The sequence below is a fragment of the Carettochelys insculpta genome, chromosome 2, assembly GCF_033958435.1.
Source record: "Carettochelys insculpta isolate YL-2023 chromosome 2, ASM3395843v1, whole genome shotgun sequence".
NCBI classification, from domain to species: domain Eukaryota; kingdom Metazoa; phylum Chordata; order Testudines; family Carettochelyidae; genus Carettochelys; species Carettochelys insculpta.
This window is the reverse complement of record NC_134138.1, coordinates 181992868-182016329: the sequence shown is the minus strand read 5'-3', so window position 1 is coordinate 182016329 and position 23462 is coordinate 181992868. Positions and strand designations below refer to the sequence as shown.

Here is a 23462-nt window from a genome sequence, read left to right as displayed (position 1 = left end):
ACTGTACAACTGCCAAAGTAGAAGACAAGCTCCAACTAGAAACCATCACTATACCTCTGTGTACCATAGGCTTTCACAGTTTTCCCACTGTCTATGCAGTCTCTTTTAGAAAAGAGAAGAGTGCTGCATCTACATTGTTGTGGGGAAATGGAATTGAGCTTTACCCTTGGAGAGCCAAACAAATATTTTAACTACAAGTAGTATGAATAAAGACATCTTTTCAACAAGTGTTCAAAATATGAAGCAGGTACCTTTTAGCCACCTTGATAAAAATGTATTGCTGAGTGCTAAGTTTTTCATTCTCAATTCACAATGGAAAATGAACAAAATACTAATCACAAATGGTCGCATCACTGCTGACATAACATTGAAATCACACTAATATTTAAAATGAGTAGTAAGCATTCCCTTTGATATGACAAATACAAAAATTAAAACATTACTTTCATGATTAAAAAGATTGAAATACAGTGCTCAGTGTAAATATTTGTAATTAAAAACAGTGAGCACTGTACACTGTTGATTTCTATTACAACACACAGTACGTATTTGAAAATGTAAGAAAAAGCACCCAAATTATTTAATTTCAATTTGTACTCCATAATTTAACAATTTTTTTAAAAAAATGAGGATTTTTGAGTTTGTTTTTAAAAACATACTCCACATTAGTGTCTGGACGGTAATGACATCACCCACCACTGAGACAGCCTCTGCTGGTACAGATAAGTATAGTAAACCCCGAAATGCACGACTTCGAGTTGTGCTTGATTTGCGTTAACGCAAGTTAAACACAACTCAAAGCCACTCTGCAACTGTCTGCCCACCCAGCTCCCACAGTTGGGAGAAGCCGCGCTGCTGGGGCTGTCTGCCCGGCCTGGTTTCTCCCAACTGCGGGAAGCCTGGGAGAAAGACAATGGTGCTGCTGAGGCATCTCCCTGGCTTCCCCGAGTTGGGAGAAGCCACGCCACCACGACTGTCTGCCCAGCACGACTTCTCCCAGCTGCAAGAAGCCATGAAGAAGCCAGGTCTTGCTCCCAGCGTGGCTGGGAGCCAGCAAACTGACCGGCAACGTGCTGGTCAGTTTCCAGGCTCCGGCAAGAGGATGGGAGCTGGGAGACACAGTGCTGCCTGGTCCCCCACTCCCCTCCACTCACTGGAGACAGGAAACTGACCAGGGCTGGAGCCCTTGTCAGTTTCTCCCCTCTCTCCCTGGGTTGCACGGAAATTTGACTGATGCAGGGGTCGTGAAAATGCAAAGTCCACGTAAGTCAGCAGTCTACTGTAGTAGCTATCTACCCCATCCTACTACTCTTAACATTCAGCATTACCCACACCCTTACGTCCCCTGTCCGGGGGTGGGAGATTACAGCAGGATCCAAGAAAGTGACACTAAACCTTCAGCACTAAGTGCTCCTTAACACAATGCTTGGACATTTGTCAATATGAGCTCTATTTGCTGGAACAAACAACAGAATGTTCTATGGAACATTCAGAAAGGTTCTCCCTCTGCTTCAGGAGCGCACGGGACATTTAAACAGCCCAAGAGGAAAAGGAGCAAAATTTCTTCAGGGCAGCTACAGTATCAGGTTGCCAGAGACATCCCCATGCAAGCCCAGGAATATTAACAAAAACCGTAAATGCAATGAAACTTCAAATCTCAGATTTTTTCCCAGGAGGATAAGATGTTGTCAAAACTAAGTCAGTCTTTTGTAGAGTCAGTATATGAACTTTTTAAAACCAAAAGTAGTAAAAGATTCTGAAAAATGTATTTAGACACTGGAGCATCTATTGAAATCAAATACCTTTGAGGTTCTGGGCAGTCGTGTTTGCACATATGATAAGCTGGTATATTACAATCCTTCAGTGTGTTGCACATTTAACAAAAATCAGATTTGCAGACCTGATATTACAACTCTTTAAAAACTGTACTCCCCTAAAAGGTGATGAAAACATCACATGGCATAGAGACAAGAGAAGCACACAACTTGATTTTCTAACTGACCATTTTAATAAGGTAGAACATAGGGAACATTTTCCATTGAAACACACTTATGCCAGTGAATAAATTATTATATTGAATTGAGAACAAAAATTCCACAGAGGATGTACATGTTTTAACAATTTATATTTCTTTAGCCATTATAGTTACTATTCTGAATGATGTACAGATTTTTTACATCACCTGAATATTTCATTAGAAGGTATGTTAGCGTGTGTATCAGGATCTGGCATGCAAAAAAAAAGTGTAGTTTTGAAAGTTCTATTTCTTGAACTGCCTTACTAAAAGTACATTTAAACAGTTATTTTAATGTAATTAATCAGATGGCTTAGTCAAAGTCCACTCTCGGCTGTGCAGTTCTTTGGTAAAGGCGTAGCAACAGACTCTTTGCTTTCAGTCAATGCCCTTGGCTGATGGATAAGCACGCTAAACTTAACCCCCTGGTTAGCTGCTGCCCTAACAAAACCACTGTTTGCAGTCATCGTGATGGCTTTTAAAGTGTCTCCTGTCCCAAAAATGGCTAGAGCACGGCTATTGATTTTTGAACTAGCCACTAGTCTTAAGGCACGGTCAGAGGGCTGGTCTGGCACCACATTAATTCTCTTCATGAGTACCACGGCTCGATCCTTCTCCCCAGGTCCTCCTAGAGTTTGTAAGATTGACTGAAAGTCTCTGACTGCAGATTCACAAGCAAACAGCTCTTTACCCTTCATGAACTCCTCCAAGGGAGGCAGGACTCTCTCCTTCCTTTCCTGTGCTGCCTGCTCTGTTAACACTTTCTCCTTAAAGATAAAGTAGCAGCCACCGTAGCTAAGGGAAGAGACATAGGTAATTAAAGTAGTTATATCCAAGTTAACCCTACTGCACACATCTACTTTGATGTCTGTAGGAAAAGCAATACTGGCTACTAAATTTTCCCGATCTACTCTGGTCACCTGCAGGAGTTCAGAGCTTTCTTCATCAGATTCGCTGGCACTTAGGTATCTATCTTCTGTCAAGTGTTCCACCAAAGAGTTAACAGCAACTATGTCTCCCCGCACAGATATGCCCATCGCCTTCAGCCTCTCTGCCATAGGACTAGACACGCTATTATAAAAAGCAAAGATAATATGTGGGTTGCTGTACTGCACTGGTTGCTGACGGCTTGCTTGCAGGAAATCCTCCGCCTGCTCAATGATGCTTTTGTCGCCATACTGGCCCCGGCCCAGCCAAATGTTGTGAAGAGCTTCAGCCTTTCGACCAATTGCTTTCACCCAAGTGTGGCCACCATTTGCAACAACATCTACCACCAGCGTTTGCTTGTCTCCAAAGCCGTCTTCATAGGCAAAGACATGAAGGACGCTGACGACCTCCTCAAGGTTCTCTGCTGACTCAATTATGGCTTGGAGGTGTGTGAGATTGGTACTCTGCAGATGGGACTCCTTAATGGCTACCTTCCCCGCCTCCACCCTGTGTAAGAATTTCAACTCGGCCTTCAATTTGCTGCATAGTTTTGCTCCGCCTTCTATCCCTCCTTTCTGTGATCTGGAAAGGGCTTCTGCTCTCTTTATTAATTCCTTAGCAACAGTGATTCTCTCACAAAGCAATGATTGCACAGACATGGTGACAACATTATTCCTATTAGATCAAAGCAAGAGAGATTATAATTACTAGAAATTCAGTAATAAAGACAATATAGGAAAAGGGCTTTGCCAAAATCATACTTCAGATTTTGCACTGGATTCCATGCAATGACTATCACAGTTGTGCGACTTTGGCCTTAGAAACCTTAACATCTCGGCCAAGATCTTTTAAAAAAAAAAATCTTAATGATTTGGAACACCAGACTCAGGCACGTTGACAGGTCTGGATTTTCAGCAAGTGAATACTCAGAATTTTCAGAAAATGCAAGTCTTTTAAAAAGGTGTATTTCATGACCTGAGCTTCTTCTATTTGAGTTGTCCAACATGCCTAGCCACTTCTAGAAACCTCAGCCCTAAACTCTAAGCTTATTCACACAAATATATACAAGCTTCATTATGTTTTAAGCTCCCCCCACATTTACACGCTGCAGTTCTAGTGATTATTTTTAATTGCTTGTACTGCACTCTGGAAGCTCATTGTTCTTTTACCATTTTTAAAGAGTTTCTGGTGTCTATTTATACTGTAGAACTGCACAGAGTTAAGCAAGTAACCTAGAAAGAAGACTGTTGTGATTTTAAATTCTCTCTGTTAACTAAAGCACAGCCATTCAAGGAAGTGTTTAAAATAGATTGACTGTAGGTCCAGGCACTCTTGTATGGTAAACTGGTTCAAAATGAATTAATAGTGTGGTATTTGGATACCTCAGTACCCACCAATCCTCCCTGCCTCCTCCCCACCCCCTAATCCATATAATGGGTATTATTTACCTACTTCATTGCAGTGTGGAGGGAATCACTTAGTTAATATGGGAAAAAAGCATCAAATATTATTATAAGGACTTTTGTGTTTAACACAAAGTACGGTACACACACACACCCAGATCATTTTCTGATTAGGTTAGATGCACATTAGTTGAACAGAAACAGGTGTTAGTGACAGAGACAAGACAAATTCCAGCACAAATGGAACCAGACATAGGGACAAGACCCTTTTCCAGAATGCGGATCTGGTTGTGCAGGTTCTGAACTCAGATGTGTGGAATCTTGGAACCCCTATGCACTTGAACCCCAACTTTAATTCCAACTACCTCCACCCAATATGACCAGCATACTCCAAACGCACCAATCCTTATTCAGTTCATTACCATCTTCATATGACTAATCTCAATCCACAAAAAATAAACCAGAAAAGAAGTCTACCTCTTCCTCTACCATTACAATCACATTCAGAAATTCCTGAAGTACTTTCGTCAGCTTACACCCTAAAACTTGACATTGCTACTAGCGTTACCTTATTCTGACCTGACCTCAAAACGAGCACTGTTTGATGCAACATCTATCAGTGGAAACAGTCACTGAAAGCTTATTTTGTTATAGGCTTGGGTGGTAATGAAATTACGATAGCAGCTGGATACAGAATGAAAGGCCTCCAGCTTGGTGGGAGATGTTTATTTCTTCAATTAAAAATAGTTTATTGCAGGGGAATCAGTCTCTGAGAAGTACAGGTATCCAAATATTAAAGCTCTAGATTTACCAATATTTTTATTTTTTGAAAATGTTGCTATAATTACAATTTATATGCATATCATTTATTAATAGAAGGCTATAGGAAGAGTCAGCTATGAAAGAAACAAATAAAAAAAAACTCTAATACTTTGCACCGGAACAAAGAAAAGTTCAATGATTTTAAAAAAGTTAAAAAAAATAGATGGCCATTTTTCAGCACAATAATTATTAATAATTAAGTGGTTGCAGTGACAGTAGCAAAAATGGCATTATCTTTCAAAAGAGAGAAAGAAAATAAGCCTAACTTCACTCAACCCAGAACTGCTTTCTAATGAAAACGTCTAAAGCCTCCAGTCAAGTCACCCTACCAAGGATCTTCACAGATTCTGCCTAAGTAAGGCAACTAACAAGGTCTTTGGAATAAAACTCTGACCACAATCTGTGTAGTATTCAAGGGGGCACACCATGCCATCACTGCACATGCTATTTAAATCCTGTTCCAAACCATGAAGCTATTCAGGGCCATTATGGTCTCTTCTGCCACTTCTTTTGCAACCTTTGAACAGTGAGATAGCAATTCTAAAGCTTGTTGATATTTGATGTTCCTCCCCTCTTTGCCTCTCCAGTCTCATTTTTTTCATCTCCCGCCCACATGTCTCTTACCTCCCTCTTAGCTCCTCCCTGTCCTGCTACAGTATTACTGTTAGCAGGTTTCAGGGAAAGGGGAGCAACAGTGAAACACAGACTTCACTTTCCTACTGAGCACGGCCACACCCCAGAATATGCTTAGTAGGCACTGAGCACATGCAAAACTCAGTGGAAAGGCAGATGGTTAATAGAGCTTGTGGGAGAAGGGTGACCAGATAGCAAGTAGTATTTCCTGTAAGCTGAGTGCTTGGGCAGCCACTCAGAAGATTCAGGTGCTGCGCAGCTGATTAGCAAAGTGCCCACAGCCACCAGCATGTGTTTCTATTGGTGGTGCACATCAGCACACACCTAGATGCCCATAACCAAATATATTCTGCCCATTGCTGGAAAAATTAGAGAGAACACTGAGAACAAGTGTTTAAAAAAAATCAGGCCACTTTTTTCTGGGGTGGGAGGATATAGCTACGCATACAAGTCAAAGCCACTGGTACCTGGGCACTTGGCCATCCTGCCTGGAACCCGCACCAGCTGCAGAGACCGCACAGGTCTGACAGGTGGGAGCCTAGACTGGGTCCCTCCTCCAGCCCAGCCTCCCCCACACGCTTCATCCCCTCAACACACTCAGGTGCTGCTGCCTGGCCCCCCTGCCCCTGGCTCCACCATCACTAAGTCCTGAGGGCGTCCCTAGGCAAGAAGCAGACTAGCTCCCTCCCCACCTTGGCCTCACTATCCCGCCTCACTTCGAGTCCGAGTCCCAGTCCCGGTCCGATCCACGACCCCCGCAGCCGCCTGAGCGCGCCGCTGCCAGCCCCAACCCCGGCCCCTGCAAGGGCCGGGGGCACCGCGCAGTGCAGCGAAGGGCAGCGTCCACCCCTGCCCTTGCTGCGTCTGACCTCCGGCTCCTCGCCACGGGCACCGCCTGGAGAGGTCACATGAGCACCCCCAACAGGGCAGCAGAGCCACCATCTTACGACAGGGCAAAGGGATTTAAATCCCCGGCTGCTGCCTGCGGGGCCGGTGCCCGGGCAATCAAGCCTCTCCACGCCACTAAGCCAGCCCGTAAGCAGCGGAGCCCCAGGAAACTGCGCTCAGCAGCGACTCCCCGGGCGCCAGCGGTAGGCCTGGGTGCGAGGGCTTGCGGGATCGTAGCCCAGGCACAAAACCTCCCCTGGGGCGGAGCTCTGAGGCTGTGGACTCTCTCCATAAAGGGGCAATGAAAAGTGGGGCGCAGCTCAGACCGCGCAGAGAAAGGCCACGTCGCAAAACCTGGCTCAACACGCCTTGCGACTGAAAAACAAACACAAGCGCCGGTGCGTTTGCCTGGGCTCCTGCCTCCTTACAGGCAGGGAGTGGCCCGAACAGAAGAAAGTCTTGTTAACTCGTGTATCTCACCCCAGTAGCTACCCCCTAGTTTCTCCCACTTCTCGATGTGGGTAAATCTCTTTCACCAGGATTAATTTACAGCCGTGGGTTGGTGTGCGTGCGTGTGTGTGTCCGTCCGTCCTTCCTTCCGTGGACACACCGCAGCCGCGCAAGTACTTACTCCTGAAAGCGGGGCCCAGCCCTCCGTCACGCCACACGCTCCTCCTCCCGACGCGAGAGCAGCTGCTGCCCCTAAACCCACTCAGAGAGAAAGCCAATGGCAAGTCTTCCCCGGGTCCGGCCCTGCCCTTCCCCTGCTGCGAGCTCAGCAAAAATCCGGCCTAGCCGCGCACGCTCTAATCTTTTCAGACACCTGTGGCGCCATCTGCCGTCCGAGGGACTTAATGGAAAGAGAGACTGACACCCCTTCCTTCTTAACACCCTTTGATTCTACCTACGGGTGGGATAGCAAAGGAAGGGTGCATTATAGAGAATTTACCCCTCTGCTAGCACTTGTACCCATACACTATCTGTTCCATCAGTCTAAAAAGTAACCTCCCAAGGAGGCAATGGCTATTTTTTCTTCCTCGTGGTAGACTAACAGGCATTGCTTTAGCATTTTGCCAGAATAGGACATGGTATGCACCACTGTCTGCAACAGAGATGTCCCTGTCCCATTCCCACCCTTGCTTCCGAAAGAAAGTCACAAATCCTGCTGACCTTTCAAGTTGGTTTCCATTATATATTGGTTAATCTCTCTGCTGCTAATATCCTATACCTTAGCTAACAACTTCCCACTACTTCAGAAGCGGTAGTTTTAGAGCATGTCAGACACATTCATCTGTTTCCAAGATTATTTTAGGGAACACTTGTATTCATGAAGATACAAGACAAACTGCACTAACTAGAGGCTAGCACCACACTGCACTTTTCCTCAAAATATACTTGACTCTAGAAGTGTTGCCTGGGCTGGTAGTGTAGGGCCAGGGCAAGCAGGGAGCCTGTCGTAGTGGCAGCCCTGCTCCACCACCAGAGATCAGGACAGACTGGTTGATCATGGGCATTCTCCCACTCAACCATAACAGACCCATCCATTACCTCTCAGTGGAAGGACATAAACTAGATGACTTTTTGACCTCCTTTCTAGCCCTACTGCTCTATCATTCTATACAAAAGGTCAGATTCTAGAGAACAAGATAGCAACATGAGAGAAATGCTGGTATGCTCTTCTGCCATATAATTGAAGCCTTTGAATTAACACATTCTTTTCCTTTCCAAGTGGCTTTTGAGGGCACTGAAAGCATGAATTTACTTCATGCAAGTTAAATTAACATTTCAAGGGCACTTTAAGCGTTATTCATGGAATAATTTAAGGAACCCCTCTTGCTGTCTACCTAATACAGAATAACAAATTGCACTGCAATTCCACCACTCTTCCCAACCTCTAAAGACAGCCAAGAGAAAGCAGTGTTTCTGAAAGTAAAAAAACTAAGGCTATGTCTACACTACAGCAACCTGTCCACAGAGGTTACTGTCAGAAGAGATCCTCCAGCAAAACTTCCATCAACAGATCACGTCCACGCCCAAAAGCAGACTGAAAGAGCAATCTGCTCTGTTGACAGAGCACCCAGACTGCCCGGTTGCTCTCTCAACAGAAGGGCCAACCAGAAATTCAGCAAATACGGCTGGCACATGAATCGGAAGCCCTGTCTGTCAACAAGAAGGTCCACCAGAGCATCTACACAGCTTTTTTGTTGACAAACTTTCAACAAAGGCATTATTCCTCATTGTGGAGAGGCAGAGCACTTGGCAAAAGTGCCAAGCAAGTTTTGTTGACAGACTGTCGACAAAATGCATTTTGTGTGTAGGAGCACAACTAGTTTTGTTGACAAAACTATAATTTTGTTGACAAACTTCTCTAGCATAGCTGTTACCTAAGTGAATTGGATGGGTGAATCACAGTGCAGTCTTCAGGGTGCAACTTTTCCTCTATGGCATTTATGTCAAGGCTACCTGCTACAGAAAATCCTACTTCAAAGACTCCTAATAGTATAAAACATGTTAAGAAAGACCCAAGGGTGAATGTCGGGAGCACCATCCCACAAGACCAGACCATGTATTATTCTCCTGGTTGTTGCTTTCACACCAGCAGCCTACAAAAGGAAAATAGTTATGTGCACTTATTCTTTTTGGTCATTTTACATTTTGCATTTTAATATTACAGCGGTAATACTAATGGTCAGTAACCTAACAAGCTCCAAAGAGCATTCACTTCAAGAATGACTGTAGGAGCAATTATTTTGGGCACTAAAAGTATGTGCACTTTTATGTTTCTTGTGTAATGCAAGTTCTATATAATTTTGAAATGACAACAAAATGTCAAAAAAATTAAGCAACTACTCTTACATCTGTGAAGCTGTGGTGCAGTTTCACCATTGTTTCTAAAGAAGTTCTTAACAACTGTCCGATTACTTCATGCAACTTAGATTAACGTTTTAAGGGCACATTATATAATTAAGCACTATTCAAGGAATAAGTTAATACACCCTCCCTCCCTTTCTACCTAGTACAGAATTTTATTGATAGTATAGGGAAAATATTGTGTGCCTGATCTATTAGGATCTTTATTTCTCCGTTTTAAACTGCAGTCCTTCAATTCTGATAAATGTAAAGTCTTAAAGTAAGAAACACACTCCAGTTATGGAACACCCACGTTAGCAGACATACAAGTCCAGGGCTCAACTGCTGTAGTATTCCAAAAGCAGGCATATTGGTGAAATAAATGGGAGATCCACCCTGTACCTGGAAGGCTTGGCTTATTCTGCATTATATGTAGTACACATCAGTTAATTCTGTAGTTGAGCAAACTAATCTGAAGCCAATTTCCTCACGTTTAAAAAAATGGAATAGTTTAGCTGGCATAACTTGAAGGCTGAATATGGTGGTTACTAAAATGTATGGCTCCCTAATAAAATTATATTCAAACTGAGCTTTTATAGAAAATTAAAGACACACAAACATTCCCCACAAAACCATGCTGTTTGTATGTTTTATTCTTTAGCTTTTATAAGCTTTTTATCCTCAAATTTTGTACAATTTCATGCACAAAGATTGCATGTATCAATGGGAACAATTCTTTGTATTAAGATTCCAAGTATCCGCATTAGGATCAGAGCATTTTCACCCATAATATTTAAAATATCTGTCAAACCACGTAGAAATAAGTATTCAGAAACTGCAAACAAAAACATTTAAGTAATGAAATTTAAAAAGATCTGTGAGAGTCCACACAGTCTTGCTGAATACTAGGCTATCGCAGCCAAGTAATCCTTAACCTCAGTTGGTGTCAGCCTTCTAAACCCTGCTTCATTACAGATCCCAACTTCTATGTTATCTTCTGTCATTTGTCCCTCAAAACTTTCCTGTCGAAGAGAAGAGAGAGAGTTTCCTTAACTGTGTCAATAATTTCATACCACATAAGAAAACCTATTTAAAGTACTTCTCTAACCTTTAGTGTTAAGATAGCTGTGTGAATAGCATCTTCAAGTTCCAAATCTTCATTGTATCTACAAGAAAAAAAAAAAAAAAAAAAAATCACAATTCTGTATTAAACCTAAAATGTTCTCTCAGAAACAAGAACTGTCCTGTCTCAGAGACATGCAAGTTGGATTAGAATTGTGACAGTACAGAACAAAACAGTTTCAAATTTATAAGATGTTAACTATAACCTGTACGTTATCCTTGATCACTCCCCGCCTGCCCTCCAACACACATTCACACCTGCGCCAGTCAAGAAGATTGTGCTAAGCAAGCAGAAACATTTTTTCTTTCAGTTTTATTCCAAATTTAAGTATCTTTAACATTGTATTATAAACATCAGAACTCCTAAAATATTTGAATTTGGCTAGTAAAGATGCGCATATCAACATTTTAGGACAGTGGAGCTACAGAGGGTCTTCTAGGGAACATATCAATTCATCTAAATATATGTTCCAAGCTTTGCAACAGGCTACATAAAAAGCACTAGCCAAAACAGTACAAACTAAAATTTAAAAACAAAACAGTAACTTGTTCATACTGCACTAGATAGTATATATACACGCAAATATAATATTGCTCTATTTTTATGTTTTTATGCTAAAATGAGAAAGTAAGCACACTACTACTAAAAATGGCTATGAAACTTTTGTATGTTTATGTTTGATTTTGTGAGCAAATAGTTTTTAAGTGAGGTGAAACTTGGACACACAAAAATCAGATTCTTGAAAGGAGTACAATAACATGGAAAAGTTGAGAGCTACTGCTTTAGGAGTTTGATTGGTAATGCAGAAGTGTTACCTTTTTTCAAGGAAAGTTTTTCCATTCACGTAATTTTTTCCCATTGCTGTTGCTTTCCATGCAAAGTAAGCTCCCTGGATAGATGAAAACACATTAAACAAATGACATGAAAACAATTCAATTCAATCTCACACATACTAATCACGCTACTGATTTGTGAAGTAAAATGCAACAGTTTCTTATGAAGAGTTTTTAGTTTGGATATTTAAAGGACCCTAATAATCAATGCAGGGTCTGAAAGAAGCGGTTTTGAAGTCTGGCTTTTAAAATATCTGCTAAGAAACAAATATTACTTTACTTAACATACTTTCAGCTGACATTTTACCTCTTCCTTAAGAAATTAATTGGATGGAAAAAAGTGATGAAAAACAGTTTCAATTTGTTGTTTGAACAAAGGGGAAGTTTTTGCACTACTGAGAAAGATGGGACATTAACCAACCATGAAAAGTGTACCTCAACTGCCTATCACAGGGCATTTTATATATTTTATAATAAATGACAAATTGTATAGCTGTTTTGCTATGCATTATTTATATTTAAACTATATTTTGCCCCTCAGGGTCACATGCTGCCTCAATCTGAGTAAGAAATCCTTTTAATGTTAGTGGAAGTTGCACTCAAACAGGATAAAATATACACCCATCACTTTTGCAAGACCATAAAGCATTTGCAATTTTACAATACAGTAAACTCTTGATTTTACAGACTCCAATTTGGCGGACTTCAGGAACAACAGACTAACCCTGCCATTGTTCCCAAAGTCTGCTGGGATCTGTAAAATCCACCCCCCACAAAAAAAGAAAAGTAAGAGACTTACCACTGCTGCAACGTGGAGGAGTCACCACCTCATCTGCCAGAGCTGCCACTCACTCCTTGCACCAAAGGTGGGGCAGGTACATGGGCAGACTGGCACTTGCATATATTGCCCACCCCTGGTGGAAGGAGCGCATGGCAGCCCCAGTGCATATGATGGGGTCCACGACTCATCCCACTGCAGCAGCTCTGCTGAGTGGCAGTTGGTTGGTTTGGGGTTTTTTTTTTGCGCCCCGGGGGGGTGGGGAGTGATGAGAGAGCCCGGGGGGGGGATGGATGACCAGTAAACCCTCGCATTTAATGGACTTGTGGGCATAGCAAACACCCTTCCCCCTCCTTAGTCTGTTAAATTGAGGGTTTACTGTAATATGTTCGGTACATTTTAGTTTTTTAGATCTCATCACAGACCATTACAACAATTAATTTCCTTCATTAAATACTAGAGCTGTGTGAACATATTTCTTGGTTTGCTGCAAATTCTGAAAAAATATGAAAAAAAAACAAACCCAAACACCTTTGCATCCAACCAGAAGCAAAATTTCAGCAAATTCCAAGTTACAAAAATATACTTCAGGTCAGACTAAATGTTTTGTCCTATACAATATGAAAATGTTTTATATTGGATTTCAGAAATTTTTTAAAAAAAAGTTAATTTTAAAAAAATAAAATTGAAGGAAATATCAAAATACAAAGTTATTTAAAACTTAAAAAGCAAATGATTGTTTAAAAAGTGTTGAAATTATATATTTTGACTTTTGTGTGTGTGTGGTAGGGGTCTTTTTCAAATGATCTATTTGGCAAAATTAACAGAAACTCAAAACACTTCAGTGTTGTGAAATATGCATGTTTCACCCAAAAAAAAGTTTTATTGGAAAAATTCCACTCAGTATCCATAGTCTAAAATTATGGACATAGCACAGAATAGTGGGTTTGCAAAATAAGTTTACAGTCCTCTCACTGCAAGCATGAATTAATTTTGAACATATTACACATTAAATCTGATCACCTCTTAAAGTGATCAATATTTTCAGTCACCAGAGTCATCATTGGAGCAGTGACTCTCACAAGCATATGTAATGCCTCGAACATCTCTCTAAAAACATTCAGTTATTGTACAATTGCAAGATACTTACAGATGGATCAGACTGAAACAGATATGGTCGCCCCTCATTCCAACCACATATTAACAACGATACTCCAAAAGGACGTACACCTCTATAGGGAGAGAAGAAAACTACCATAACCATTCCTTAAATCTAAAATTATCTATTTTAAAAGGTCTAAAGATCACCCTTAGATATATTATTTTCTTTCCAGATATATTTTTTAAAACTAAATTAGCTATAATCAAATCCTTGCTCCTCGAAATCTCCTCAGGATGAATTATTCACTAATGGGTATCTTGTCCAATTTGGCATTATAAGACACAAGAGTCTCTGTAACATTGCATCTCCCTTTTTCTTTTCTTTTCTTTTTTTTTTTTTTAAAGAAATACTGAATGGGGATAGTCCAGAAATTTAAAACATACAGGGACCTTTATATTTTCAAGGCACTTAACAGTACTTCCATGAACTGCTATATGAACAGTTAGCAGTTCCCCACCCCCACACTATATTACAAAAAACGTCCTCCCTCCTCTTTAGACACAATGAGCAATTTCAAAGCATCTTTCTCCTCCACATCAGAAGACAAATTATAAACACCATCAAGACTTTGGTAAGTATTTTAAAGATAGGGAAACTTTAGCTAAAAGGGAAGTTTGGGAAAGTATCTACTCTAAGCATAGGAAAAACAGTCCTTACGCAATAAAGCATAAATTTAATTGAGTTTTTTTATATCACACACACACAGAGAGAGAGACAGTGTAAAAATAGACCACACTGCAGCAACTTTGGTCAGAACTGTTTACCCAGACTGCGTGTACTCCTGCATCACAGATGCAATCCTCTGTACTAGCTGTGCTGTTGGAATGGGCTCATGGTAAACCAAGTAATATTGCTGGGCAAGCTTCCGTGCTCTGTGCACAAGTACTCTACAAAAGAGCAAAACCAAAAATTTTAGTTATAGGAAAAAACTAAAACATTACACCTCTGGCACTGAAGATACAGAATTGTTTACTCCCCAGTAATTTAAGGGAACGGATGCATGTATTCCATTATGATGTATTATGCATCAACTTAGAAGTCACACTAAGACAAAAGGAAATATGAAACTTTACTTAATGTGAACCTATTTCTTTCATAAAAGTTTGATTCTCAATTTTAAGTATACATGTTTTTATATTTACTACAGGATCCACCTCTCAACCAAATTCTGTTGTCTGGCAACCTCCCTCGTCCAGCAGCGTATATGCCTGCTGTCAGCTGTCAACCCAGGGTCTGGCGGAAAATGACTTTCCCTCATTTGGAAAATTCTCTTATCCAGCTCAGTTTGGGTTCAGAGAGTGCTGGATAAAATAGTTTCAAACTGTACTCAACTGTTAAATTGTCTGTGTTAAGAAAAAAAAATATAACGACACCACCAGCACGGACAACCATTAAACAACAACTGATGGGTTTAGATATTCTTTAGGAATATGAGATGAGAGAGAGCTGGGAGATCAGAAAGACCTATTTGCAGCAGTACCTTCAATTTCTGTATATTAAAAGATCTAAATCAAGACCACTATGAACACCCCACTCCAACAGCAGCAATTTTCTCTTACCTGTAATCAGGACCCATGCCACTATACACCAGACCTATGTGTTTAGTAATTGGTTCTACTTTGTGTACACTCCTTTCATCATAGAGAATGGATTTCTGTTTCTTTTCAGTTGCCAACACCACACCATTTGCAGCTGGAAAGAGATACGTTTTTTATGTTTATATATTCAATATAAAAAGCTTATCAATAGCAGCTGAACAACATAACAGTTTTGCTAACATTAAAAATTTCCCCATCTTATAGATCTCAAGATTTACATTAGCATGTTAAGCACTCATTCTTGAGGGCTGCTACTGCACCGTACATAGGTACCAAAGCATATCTCCTTCACCCTTCTTAACGTTTAAAAATGTACGTAAGAAACAAAAACAATGCAATTCTATGCTACCTTTTAAATCATCCCTCCCTAGATCCCAGCAGAGTAACTAGGAAATATGCATTTTCAAAGAGCCAAAAATCTGAGATTCTCCCTGCAAATACATTGTATTAAAACCCAGAGTTGGATTAATCTTTGACAATTTCTTATACCTTTAATTCCAACTGATGGGGCCCCTCCAGCAACCGCTGCCAAAGCATATTCAATTTGAACAAGTTTACCAGAAGGGCTAAAAAGCAGAACACATACAATTCAGTCATAAGACATTTTAAGAAAATATGCTCCAGTCTTTATGTGACAGCTATTTGTCTTTCATCTTGAGATCTAGCCTTAAGTTAACATAGATCACAAACAAAAGTAAGTCTGGAAGTCTCACTCTACCATGCGGAGGACCTGGACTGGTTTACCATAGATCTAGCTGCTGTGGAATTCTGTCATGAAGCTTCTGTGCCACCTGCTTGCACTATACCGACTGAAATTTTTTTTCCTGGCAACCAAGTGAAATGCCAGGAAGCAGGTTCCCAAAGAACAAGTTCATTTTTTTCCAACTTTACTTCACGTTATTTTCAATTAGTAAGAGATTGCACTCAATTTGGTGGTCTCACTTAAGAGCAGGGTTCTTGGCAAAATAGGATGCAGAAAACTCTAAATGAATGATTTTCAAATGTCTGTCTTTTCCTTTTTTGTTCCAATCTTAGGGTCAACTTAGTCTTCTCCTTCAACAAACCACCCTTTTATAGCATGATATATAACAGCTGGTTGTTGCTGTCCATCTCAGAAGTGGCTGCATTTCAATGATACTGGCTGCATTTCAATGATACTAAGTGTAAATAGTTTGTGGGGACAATTACATAGATAAAATATTGATACGAGATTGATGACACTGTACCTATGGATGTTAGAAAAGTGATCAATGAACAAGAACCTACTCTTGTGATTTTGCCTATGAATTATAAATGAAATAAGTACAGCAATATGATTGTTGACCTTTTTACACCCTGTCCTAAACAACACACACACACAGGCTTTGACTAAAGGCTAACGGGTTCATATATGCGCACACATACATACATACGCACACACACAGGTCTATATAATATTGGACACTACCAAAGTGAAATGAACATCAGCTCGCACAATAAATTTGTTCTTGGACCGTGATAATGGCATAAAGTGCACTAAAAGTGATGTAAAGGGCAGTGCCTTGCATTATTAATTTTAACACTTCTTTTTTCAGGGTGTGGGTAGGCGGGTGGACAATTCAGAGAAACAACAGCCAAGTAGATTTGAAGGAAGTTTCAGGAAAAACAGTAGCTGGTGTGAAGTAAAAGGTTTGTAATTCCCTTCAAAAATACAATTTCCAAACTGTGGTGAAACATTCAAAATATAAAGCTACAGATCTTAATGTGTCTAATCCAAATCAGCAAATGCAGAAAAGCCTCCCTCAAATAATGAAGGGGAAATTCTGTATTTATTGTAGAAGTGCTTCATTTACTGTACTTCAAGAGAATTTAGGTCAAAAGTTTGCAATTTTAAATTGCTTCTGACTCTCCCCCGTCCCTCCGTCAGTTACGTGGACTCCGTTTCAATATGTAGCCCAGGCTCTTACTTTCAGTTTCTATTTTTGTGCCTCTGGCTACTTTGGAACAACTTTCTCTCCGCGGGGCGGGGAGGAGACAGTGTTCCCTGTACACTGAGGGCTTGGGCGGCTACCCAGAAGAGATTCGTTTGCTGCCCAGCCGATTAGCACAGCGCTCATTGCTGCCTCCCAACAACGGGCAGCCTACGTGCCTACTGGGGGTGCACACCCGCCCACGCCTTGGTGCACGTAACAAAATGCGTTCATTCCGCCCACGGATGGAGCAAATAAGAAAGAGAGCACGCGCGCTCTGGCAGACAGCGGCCTGCGCCGATGCCTCGCTACAATGGCAGTGCCGGGGCCGGATCGGGACCCTACGCGCGGGGGTTGGGGGGGGGGCGGAACCCAGGAGCCCGGCTCCTGCTCCCCCGGCAGGCAAGTAGGCCGGCTGCCAAGTGTCGTGCCCTCGCCTTCCGGGCCCATCTGGCTCCCTCGGCCAGGAAGCTGCCGCCCGCAGCCCCCCACCCTGAAGAGGGCCCTTACCCCGACCCGGGATGGAGATGGGGCGACAACTGTACAACTCCCCGCGCTAGACCACGAACCCCCACCCCACGCAGCAGCACCCCTGTCTCGCCGCTACCTGAAGGTGGTGAGGGAGAAGCTATAGCCGCGCTCCGCCGCCATCTTGGTCTCAGCCCGGCTACGGCGCTGCCCAGTCACCGTCTCCCTCCGCCCACGCCGACTCCTGACCCTGATAGGCGGAGGCTAAGAGCTGCGCGGTGCATGGCGGGAATTCCCCATCTTTTACGCGCAAATAGCTTGCCGGGGGAGCGGGGATACACAGATCGGAGCCGCCAAGCATGCTGGAGCTTGTAGTCCGACGGCCGTGCAGAGAGCCGCGCGCAGGGAATGCTGGGAGAAGACACCGGCCGCCGGACGGGTGCTGTTTCGGCAGCGCGAGAGACTCGCTTTCCCAGGGCGCTCTGCGGCCGCTCGCGGGTGTGCGCCGTGAGGGAAAGATGGCGGCGTTGGTGGTTTTCTGGTCTCCGGCTCGCGGGTTTCTGCGGCGCTGCTGGGGGCAGCTAGAGCGGAGCGTCCTGCGGGGGCTGCCTGGCCCCCCGTGGGGTAGGTAGAGCCCGGCCAGGCTGGGAGGGAAGGAGGGGCTGTACCTACCCGTGCTGCAGGCTCCTGTAGCGGCCCTGCATGGGGTGTGCTGAGCGCCTGGTGCTGAGCTCCGTCTGCAGTCACCGCCGGGGCGCAGCGCGTGTGAGTGACTTCTCTCGAGTGGCTGTGGCCGAGCCAAGAGTCACCCATTGCCGCTGAGCGGCGGCTGGGGGCTTCGCAGTTCCCGCTCTCTACCCAGAAGGTGGCGTGTCTGCCCTCGGTGTGTGTCTTTCCCTGCAGCACGTGGCGGGTGCTTTGTGGCTGAAAGATGGGTGTCAAGGCTGATCTCCACGATGACACGTCAAGTGTAGAAGATGGGGGGCTGTGAGAACTTTAAAGTGCCCTCTACTAAAGGCTTGTCCTAGAAAGCTGCCCTAAAAATCACAGATACCCTGACCTTGGGAGAGCTATTTGTGTCATCTAAGTTCCAAAAAAAAAAAAACCCAAAGAAGGCACACTTGGTTGCTAGGTTTTATAAAGTAATTTAATGTGGATTATTAAAGCATAAAATTGCTTCTCTGTGGTTCAGTATAAAAGTTACAGTCTATGGGGACTGGGGAGTATATCAGACAGAGAGGTTCCCCAAACCAAGCGCAGAATTAGAAAGAAGTAACCTGATTGAGTCTGAGTAAGCATCTGATAAGATTTAACAAGGACAAGTGCAGAATCATTCATTTAGGACATAAGAATCCCAACAACTACCACAAGCTGGGGACTGGCTGGCTAAGCAGCAGTTCTGCGAAAAAGGACCTGCACATTACAGTGGATGAGATTTTGGGTATGAGTCAACGGTGTGCCCTTGTAGCCAAGCACGCTAATGTCATATTAGTAGGAGCATTGTCAGCAGATTTGGGGAAGTGATTATTTCTCTTCATTTGATACTGGTGAGGCCACATCTGGAATATTGTGTCCAATTTTGGAATGCCCTTCTCCCCCATTAAAAAAGGATGCGGACACATTGAAGAGAGTCCGGCAGGAGGCAACAAACATGATTAGGGGACTGGAGCACATGACTTATGAGAAGAGGCTGAGGAATTAAGGCTCATTTAGTTTAGAGAAGAGAAGAATGAGGGGAGATGTGATAGCAGCCTTCAATTACCCAAAGGAGGATTACAAATAGGATGGAGGGAGGCTGTTTACAGTGATGACAGATGACAGTAGAAGGAGAAGTGGTCTCAAGTTGCAGTGCGAGAGGCCTAGGTTGTATGTTAGGGAAAACTATTTCACCAGGAAGTTGGTAAAGCTCTGGAATAGATTACTGAAAGAGATGATGGAATTTCCATCACTAGAGGTTTTTAAATCCTGGCTTGACAAAGCCCTGACTGGGATGATTTAGGTGGGATTGTTCGTGCTTTGAGCAGGGCGTTGGACTTGAGGACCTCCTGAGGTCTCTTGTAACCGTATGATTCTATGAAACACCCCCTTTCTACTTCCTTATCTGTTCCAAGATTTCTCTCTAGGTATGGATATTACTAAAAATTCTGTGCCTGGTTCCAGACTTCATCCATTTCTAGGTTTCTGTATTCGTGACTGACTTTGATAAGATCATGGAGGGAGCAATGTGAAGAGACTGCATATAGTGGCCTGTACCTGATCTGTGATTTCTAGCAGCAGCTCTGATGAGACACTAGCTGGGGTTTCAGTTATTACAGAGAATTCCTTCCCAGGTGCCTGGCTAGTGGATCCTGCCTGTATGCTCAGGAGCTAATTGATTGCCATGTTTGGGACTGGAGAGGCATTTTCCTGTGGATTAGATGGGTAGAAAGCCTGTTTTGTTTTTTTTTTGTTTGCCTTTACTTTCCTCTGCAGTGTGGGACACTGGTCACTTACACGTTTAAATGAGTGTAAACAGTGGATTCTCTAACATGAAGTCTTTAAATCATAATTTGAGGACTTCAGTAACTCAGGCAGAGTTAGGAGTCTATCACAGGAGTAGGAGAGAAGTTATGTGGCCTGCAATTTGCAGCAGGTCAGACCTGATGATCACAATGGTCCCTTCTGTAAAGTCTATAAATCCAGCCATTGAAAATGTGGACAACTGAAAGGCTGAATGTGGTGGTTTACAAGCATGCATACCTGCAGCCATTTTTCTCAGCAAACTTGAATCTAGGGCCAAACTAGGTGGTAGCCATGCGTGAATAAGAATCCTATTTGTACTTTTTTATTCTTTTTTTTTAGGGTTGGTGCTTGTGTGTTTTTGCAGTGATACAGTTCTTTTCAGAGAGATATAAGGAAACTTAAACTGAATGTTTCCTGTTTATCTAATATTAGAGTTTAGGGTTTTGAAGACTAATTCCAGGAGTATATGGGGAAAAAGAGGGTGGTATTGATTAGGAGAAACCTGAATTGTATGTTAATTTTTTTGTAAGTGAATTCAATCTTTGTATTGTCCTGAATATTCTCCATCTTTTCATAAAAGTTCAAAAAAGTCATTTTATAATGAAATTAGCAGAATCCTGCTCATGTAAAATTTTGTCATTTAAAATATTGCAAAAGCATTGGATTTGATTACCTGTACAACTCAGTAGGTGTTAGGGTAGAGCTTATTCATTTTTTTCCTCTTTTTTTTTTTTTTCCCCTGAAGCACCAGCATTGGCTGTTCAGTCTCCAGCTCTCGAGCCAACTGAAAATATCGGTGAAGAAAGTAACAAGGCTCCAAACTTTTTAGATAGCATCTTTTGGATGGCAGCTCCCAAGAAGAGACGTACTATTGAGGTGAACCGGTGCAGACGAAGGCATCCTAATAAACTTATAAAAATCAAGGTAATCCATAACATTTCTGTTGGCTTTGCCATCTTATTCATTGCAAATAGCTTTTAAAAACATGCACAACATGTTTATAAAATTTCTTGTGCTAATTTTGTAAAGCTCAAGAAAGATAATATACCTTGATGGGTAGAACACCTTGAAAAACCTCTCTGGGAAATTCTCTATAAATATTTAAAATATGTTTGTCACTTACAAAGCGCATTCTAAATTATAATCAAACTGGGCAACCTTAAACTACATTTTAAAATAAGATCACAGTTGAGATTAGTGTTCTCTAATTTTTCCACCTTTGAGTGGACTAAATTTTTATATGCACCAATATGAAGATGATATGTGACACATCACCGCCCTAATGGCACACATAACAAAATTCATGTGGCAGGAATGGAGCCAAGGGGTTCTGAATGTGGGAAGGGCTCAGGACTGGGGTGGAGGGTTGGGGTGCAGTAGTGTGAGGTCTGCAGCTGCAGTTGTGGGCTCTAGAGTGGGGCTAGGGTTGAGGGATTCGGGGCTGGGACTGAGGGCTGTGGTGTAGTCATGGAGCTCCAGGTTTGGAGAGAGCCTCAGGTTTGGAGGTTGGGATGCAGGCGTGGGTATGAGTTCCCTAGGCTGGGAGTGTGGGCTTTGGAGTGGGTCTGGGAGGCAAGTGGTTTAGGGTACAGGAGGGTGCTAAGGGCTGGGAGGCAGCGTGCTCAAGGTGGAGTAGTAGATTGAGTGGAGTTTACCTGGGTGGTTCTGTGCTGGGGTCAGCAGCTTCAGGGATTGGGGCAAGATCTCTCCCTGATGCAGCCTTGAGGCTTATTGGGAAGCTCTGCAGCTTAGGGGAAACTGAGGTTGAGATTGAAACCAGTAAAATATGAAATTACTTTGTACATGTCAGTGTGACTAAAATGCCTGACTATCCTCCGCATCCAGACAAGCTTGTGTTTTGGAACCCAGTTTGGCAAATGTTAGCAAACATAATACATTTGCTTAGTGACTGTTGTGATAGTAAAACTTGTCTCAGTTGTCACTTTCTAGGATCAAGCTCTTAACTCAAGGATCGTCAATAAATTTTGAGGGAACTAGTCCAAGAATTTGGAAAGTGGTCAAAGCCCACGCTCTTCCATGACATTAATAGAGGCGGTGTGGGGTCTTGGATAGAGATTGGGTGCAGAAGGGAGTTGGGGTGTGGGATTGGGGTGCAGAAGGGGGTGTGGAATCTGGGAGGGAGTTTGGATGAAAGAGGTGATTTTTGACCTGGGGCAGGGGTCTGGGATGCAGGTGTTTGGTTTCTGACCTAGGGCAGGAAAGAGTTGTGACCTGGGGAAAGAAATTGGGAGTCAGGGGAAAGCTCTAAGGTGCCAGAGGCAGGATTTGGCCAGGAAACTTACCTCGGTGACTCCTGGCCAGCAGTCCTGCTTGCCTGCTTCATGTGGCTTTCTCCTCCAGATGGTGGGGGGAGGAGGGAAGAGGGAAGAAAGACAGAGAGAGGAGTCTTCGCATGCTACCCGTCCCTCAGCAAAAGCTCTCAGCTCCTATTGGCTGGAAACCAGAGGGCTGCTCATTACCTTCACCCATCGTCTCAGCATTTTATGTCTTCTTCACTTCAAAACTTTCCTTTTTATTTTTTAGACAAATATAGATGTTTGTCCTGAATGTGGCAATCTGAAACAGAAGCACGTCCTTTGTGCCTATTGCTACAAAAAGATTCAAGTGGAAACTAGTCTCATAAGGATGCAAATAAAGGAAAAGGAAGCAGGGCCATTTAATGCTTCCACTGTAGAGACTGTTGTCTTGTATGAGGGAGACAAGCCAACAGAAAAGGATGAAGGCAAGCGGATCATTGAAAGAAACAGAAAGCGTCCCAGCTGGTTTACACGAAATTGATTCCACAGAACTGTAGAACCCAATGTTATCAAAAACAGCAGATGCTAAGGAGAAAATGTTTATCAAGAATATTCAATTCTTTAGTTCATTTAATGCTAAGATAGGAAGCTGTCACCTGCTTCAGAAGCATTCCTTGTGAGATTGAATGTTGTCATCATAGCATGACAGTGAGAAACATCTCAGTGTAATAGTGTTGTACTTGTAAAAAGACTGAAAATCAGGAACAACTTTGTGAAGGTACACTCTTATAGAACATTAAGTACAACATACTGCTTGAATGCTTTATTACTGTAAATAGAAAGGATGATTTTCACATAATGGAATAATGTAAAGTCAGTTCACAGCTGAAAAATAAAGCACATTAAGTTCTGTAGGGAGATGTATTCTTTGCTTTTTTGACTGCCACTCTGAAAAAGTTGTCTGACTTCTCAAAATTTGCTAAGAGGATGCCAAGAATATTAACAGAACAATATCAGCTATAGGCAGATGCCAAGAACATAAGCAGAAGAAAACCAGCTATAAAAATGTATGAAGAGGATAAGGAGCAGGATGATTTTCAGGTTGGGTCTCTGTGAAATGGAGTTTGAGCCGGGAATTTCGTTTGAGTGTTTAGAGCAAGTGACTGGCCATCGTTCTATTTTTTGCACTGACTGACCATGAGCAAGTCATCTAGCATCTCTTTATCAAAACATGATATGGAAACTTATCTTAGA

At 42.5% G+C, this 23462-nt stretch overlaps 3 protein-coding genes across 8 annotated transcripts; 1 reads left to right on the top strand and 2 right to left on the bottom strand.

The window, feature by feature from the left end:
- Positions 1-1985: 1985 nt before the first annotated feature.
- C2H7orf25 (chromosome 2 C7orf25 homolog) lies at positions 1986-7459 on the bottom strand. 6 transcript variants are annotated; one of them, XM_074986036.1, is made up of 2 exons: positions 7319-7459; positions 1986-3616 (listed from the first exon to the last, which is right to left on the bottom strand). In XM_074986036.1, the coding sequence occupies exon 2, from the start codon at positions 3598-3600 to the stop codon at positions 2332-2334; it is 1269 nt and encodes a 422-aa protein (XP_074842137.1). In that variant the 5' UTR covers positions 3601-3616; positions 7319-7459; the 3' UTR covers positions 1986-2331. The 6 variants fall into 6 exon arrangements, with proteins under 6 accessions (XP_074842137.1, XP_074842138.1, XP_074842135.1 ...); XM_074986037.1 differs by lacking the exon at positions 7319-7459 and adding an exon at positions 7168-7304; XM_074986034.1 differs by lacking the exon at positions 7319-7459 and adding an exon at positions 6669-6924.
- Positions 7460-10172: 2713 nt separating this feature from the next.
- On the bottom strand, positions 10173-17725 carry PSMA2 (proteasome 20S subunit alpha 2). Its single transcript, XM_074986031.1, has 8 exons — positions 17588-17725; positions 15521-15597; positions 14993-15125; positions 14198-14320; positions 13422-13503; positions 11476-11549; positions 10646-10703; positions 10173-10559 (listed from the first exon to the last, which is right to left on the bottom strand). Exons 1-8 carry the CDS (start codon positions 17629-17631, stop codon positions 10443-10445), a joined length of 708 nt encoding a protein of 235 aa, XP_074842132.1. The 5' UTR covers positions 17632-17725; the 3' UTR covers positions 10173-10442.
- Positions 17726-17921: 196 nt separating this feature from the next.
- Positions 17922-23118, top strand: MRPL32 (mitochondrial ribosomal protein L32). Its single transcript, XM_074988080.1, has 3 exons — positions 17922-18072; positions 20696-20874; positions 22495-23118. The coding sequence occupies exons 1-3, from the start codon at positions 17967-17969 to the stop codon at positions 22747-22749; spliced, it is 540 nt and encodes a 179-aa protein (XP_074844181.1). The 5' UTR covers positions 17922-17966; the 3' UTR covers positions 22750-23118.
- Positions 23119-23462: the final 344 nt, after the last annotated feature.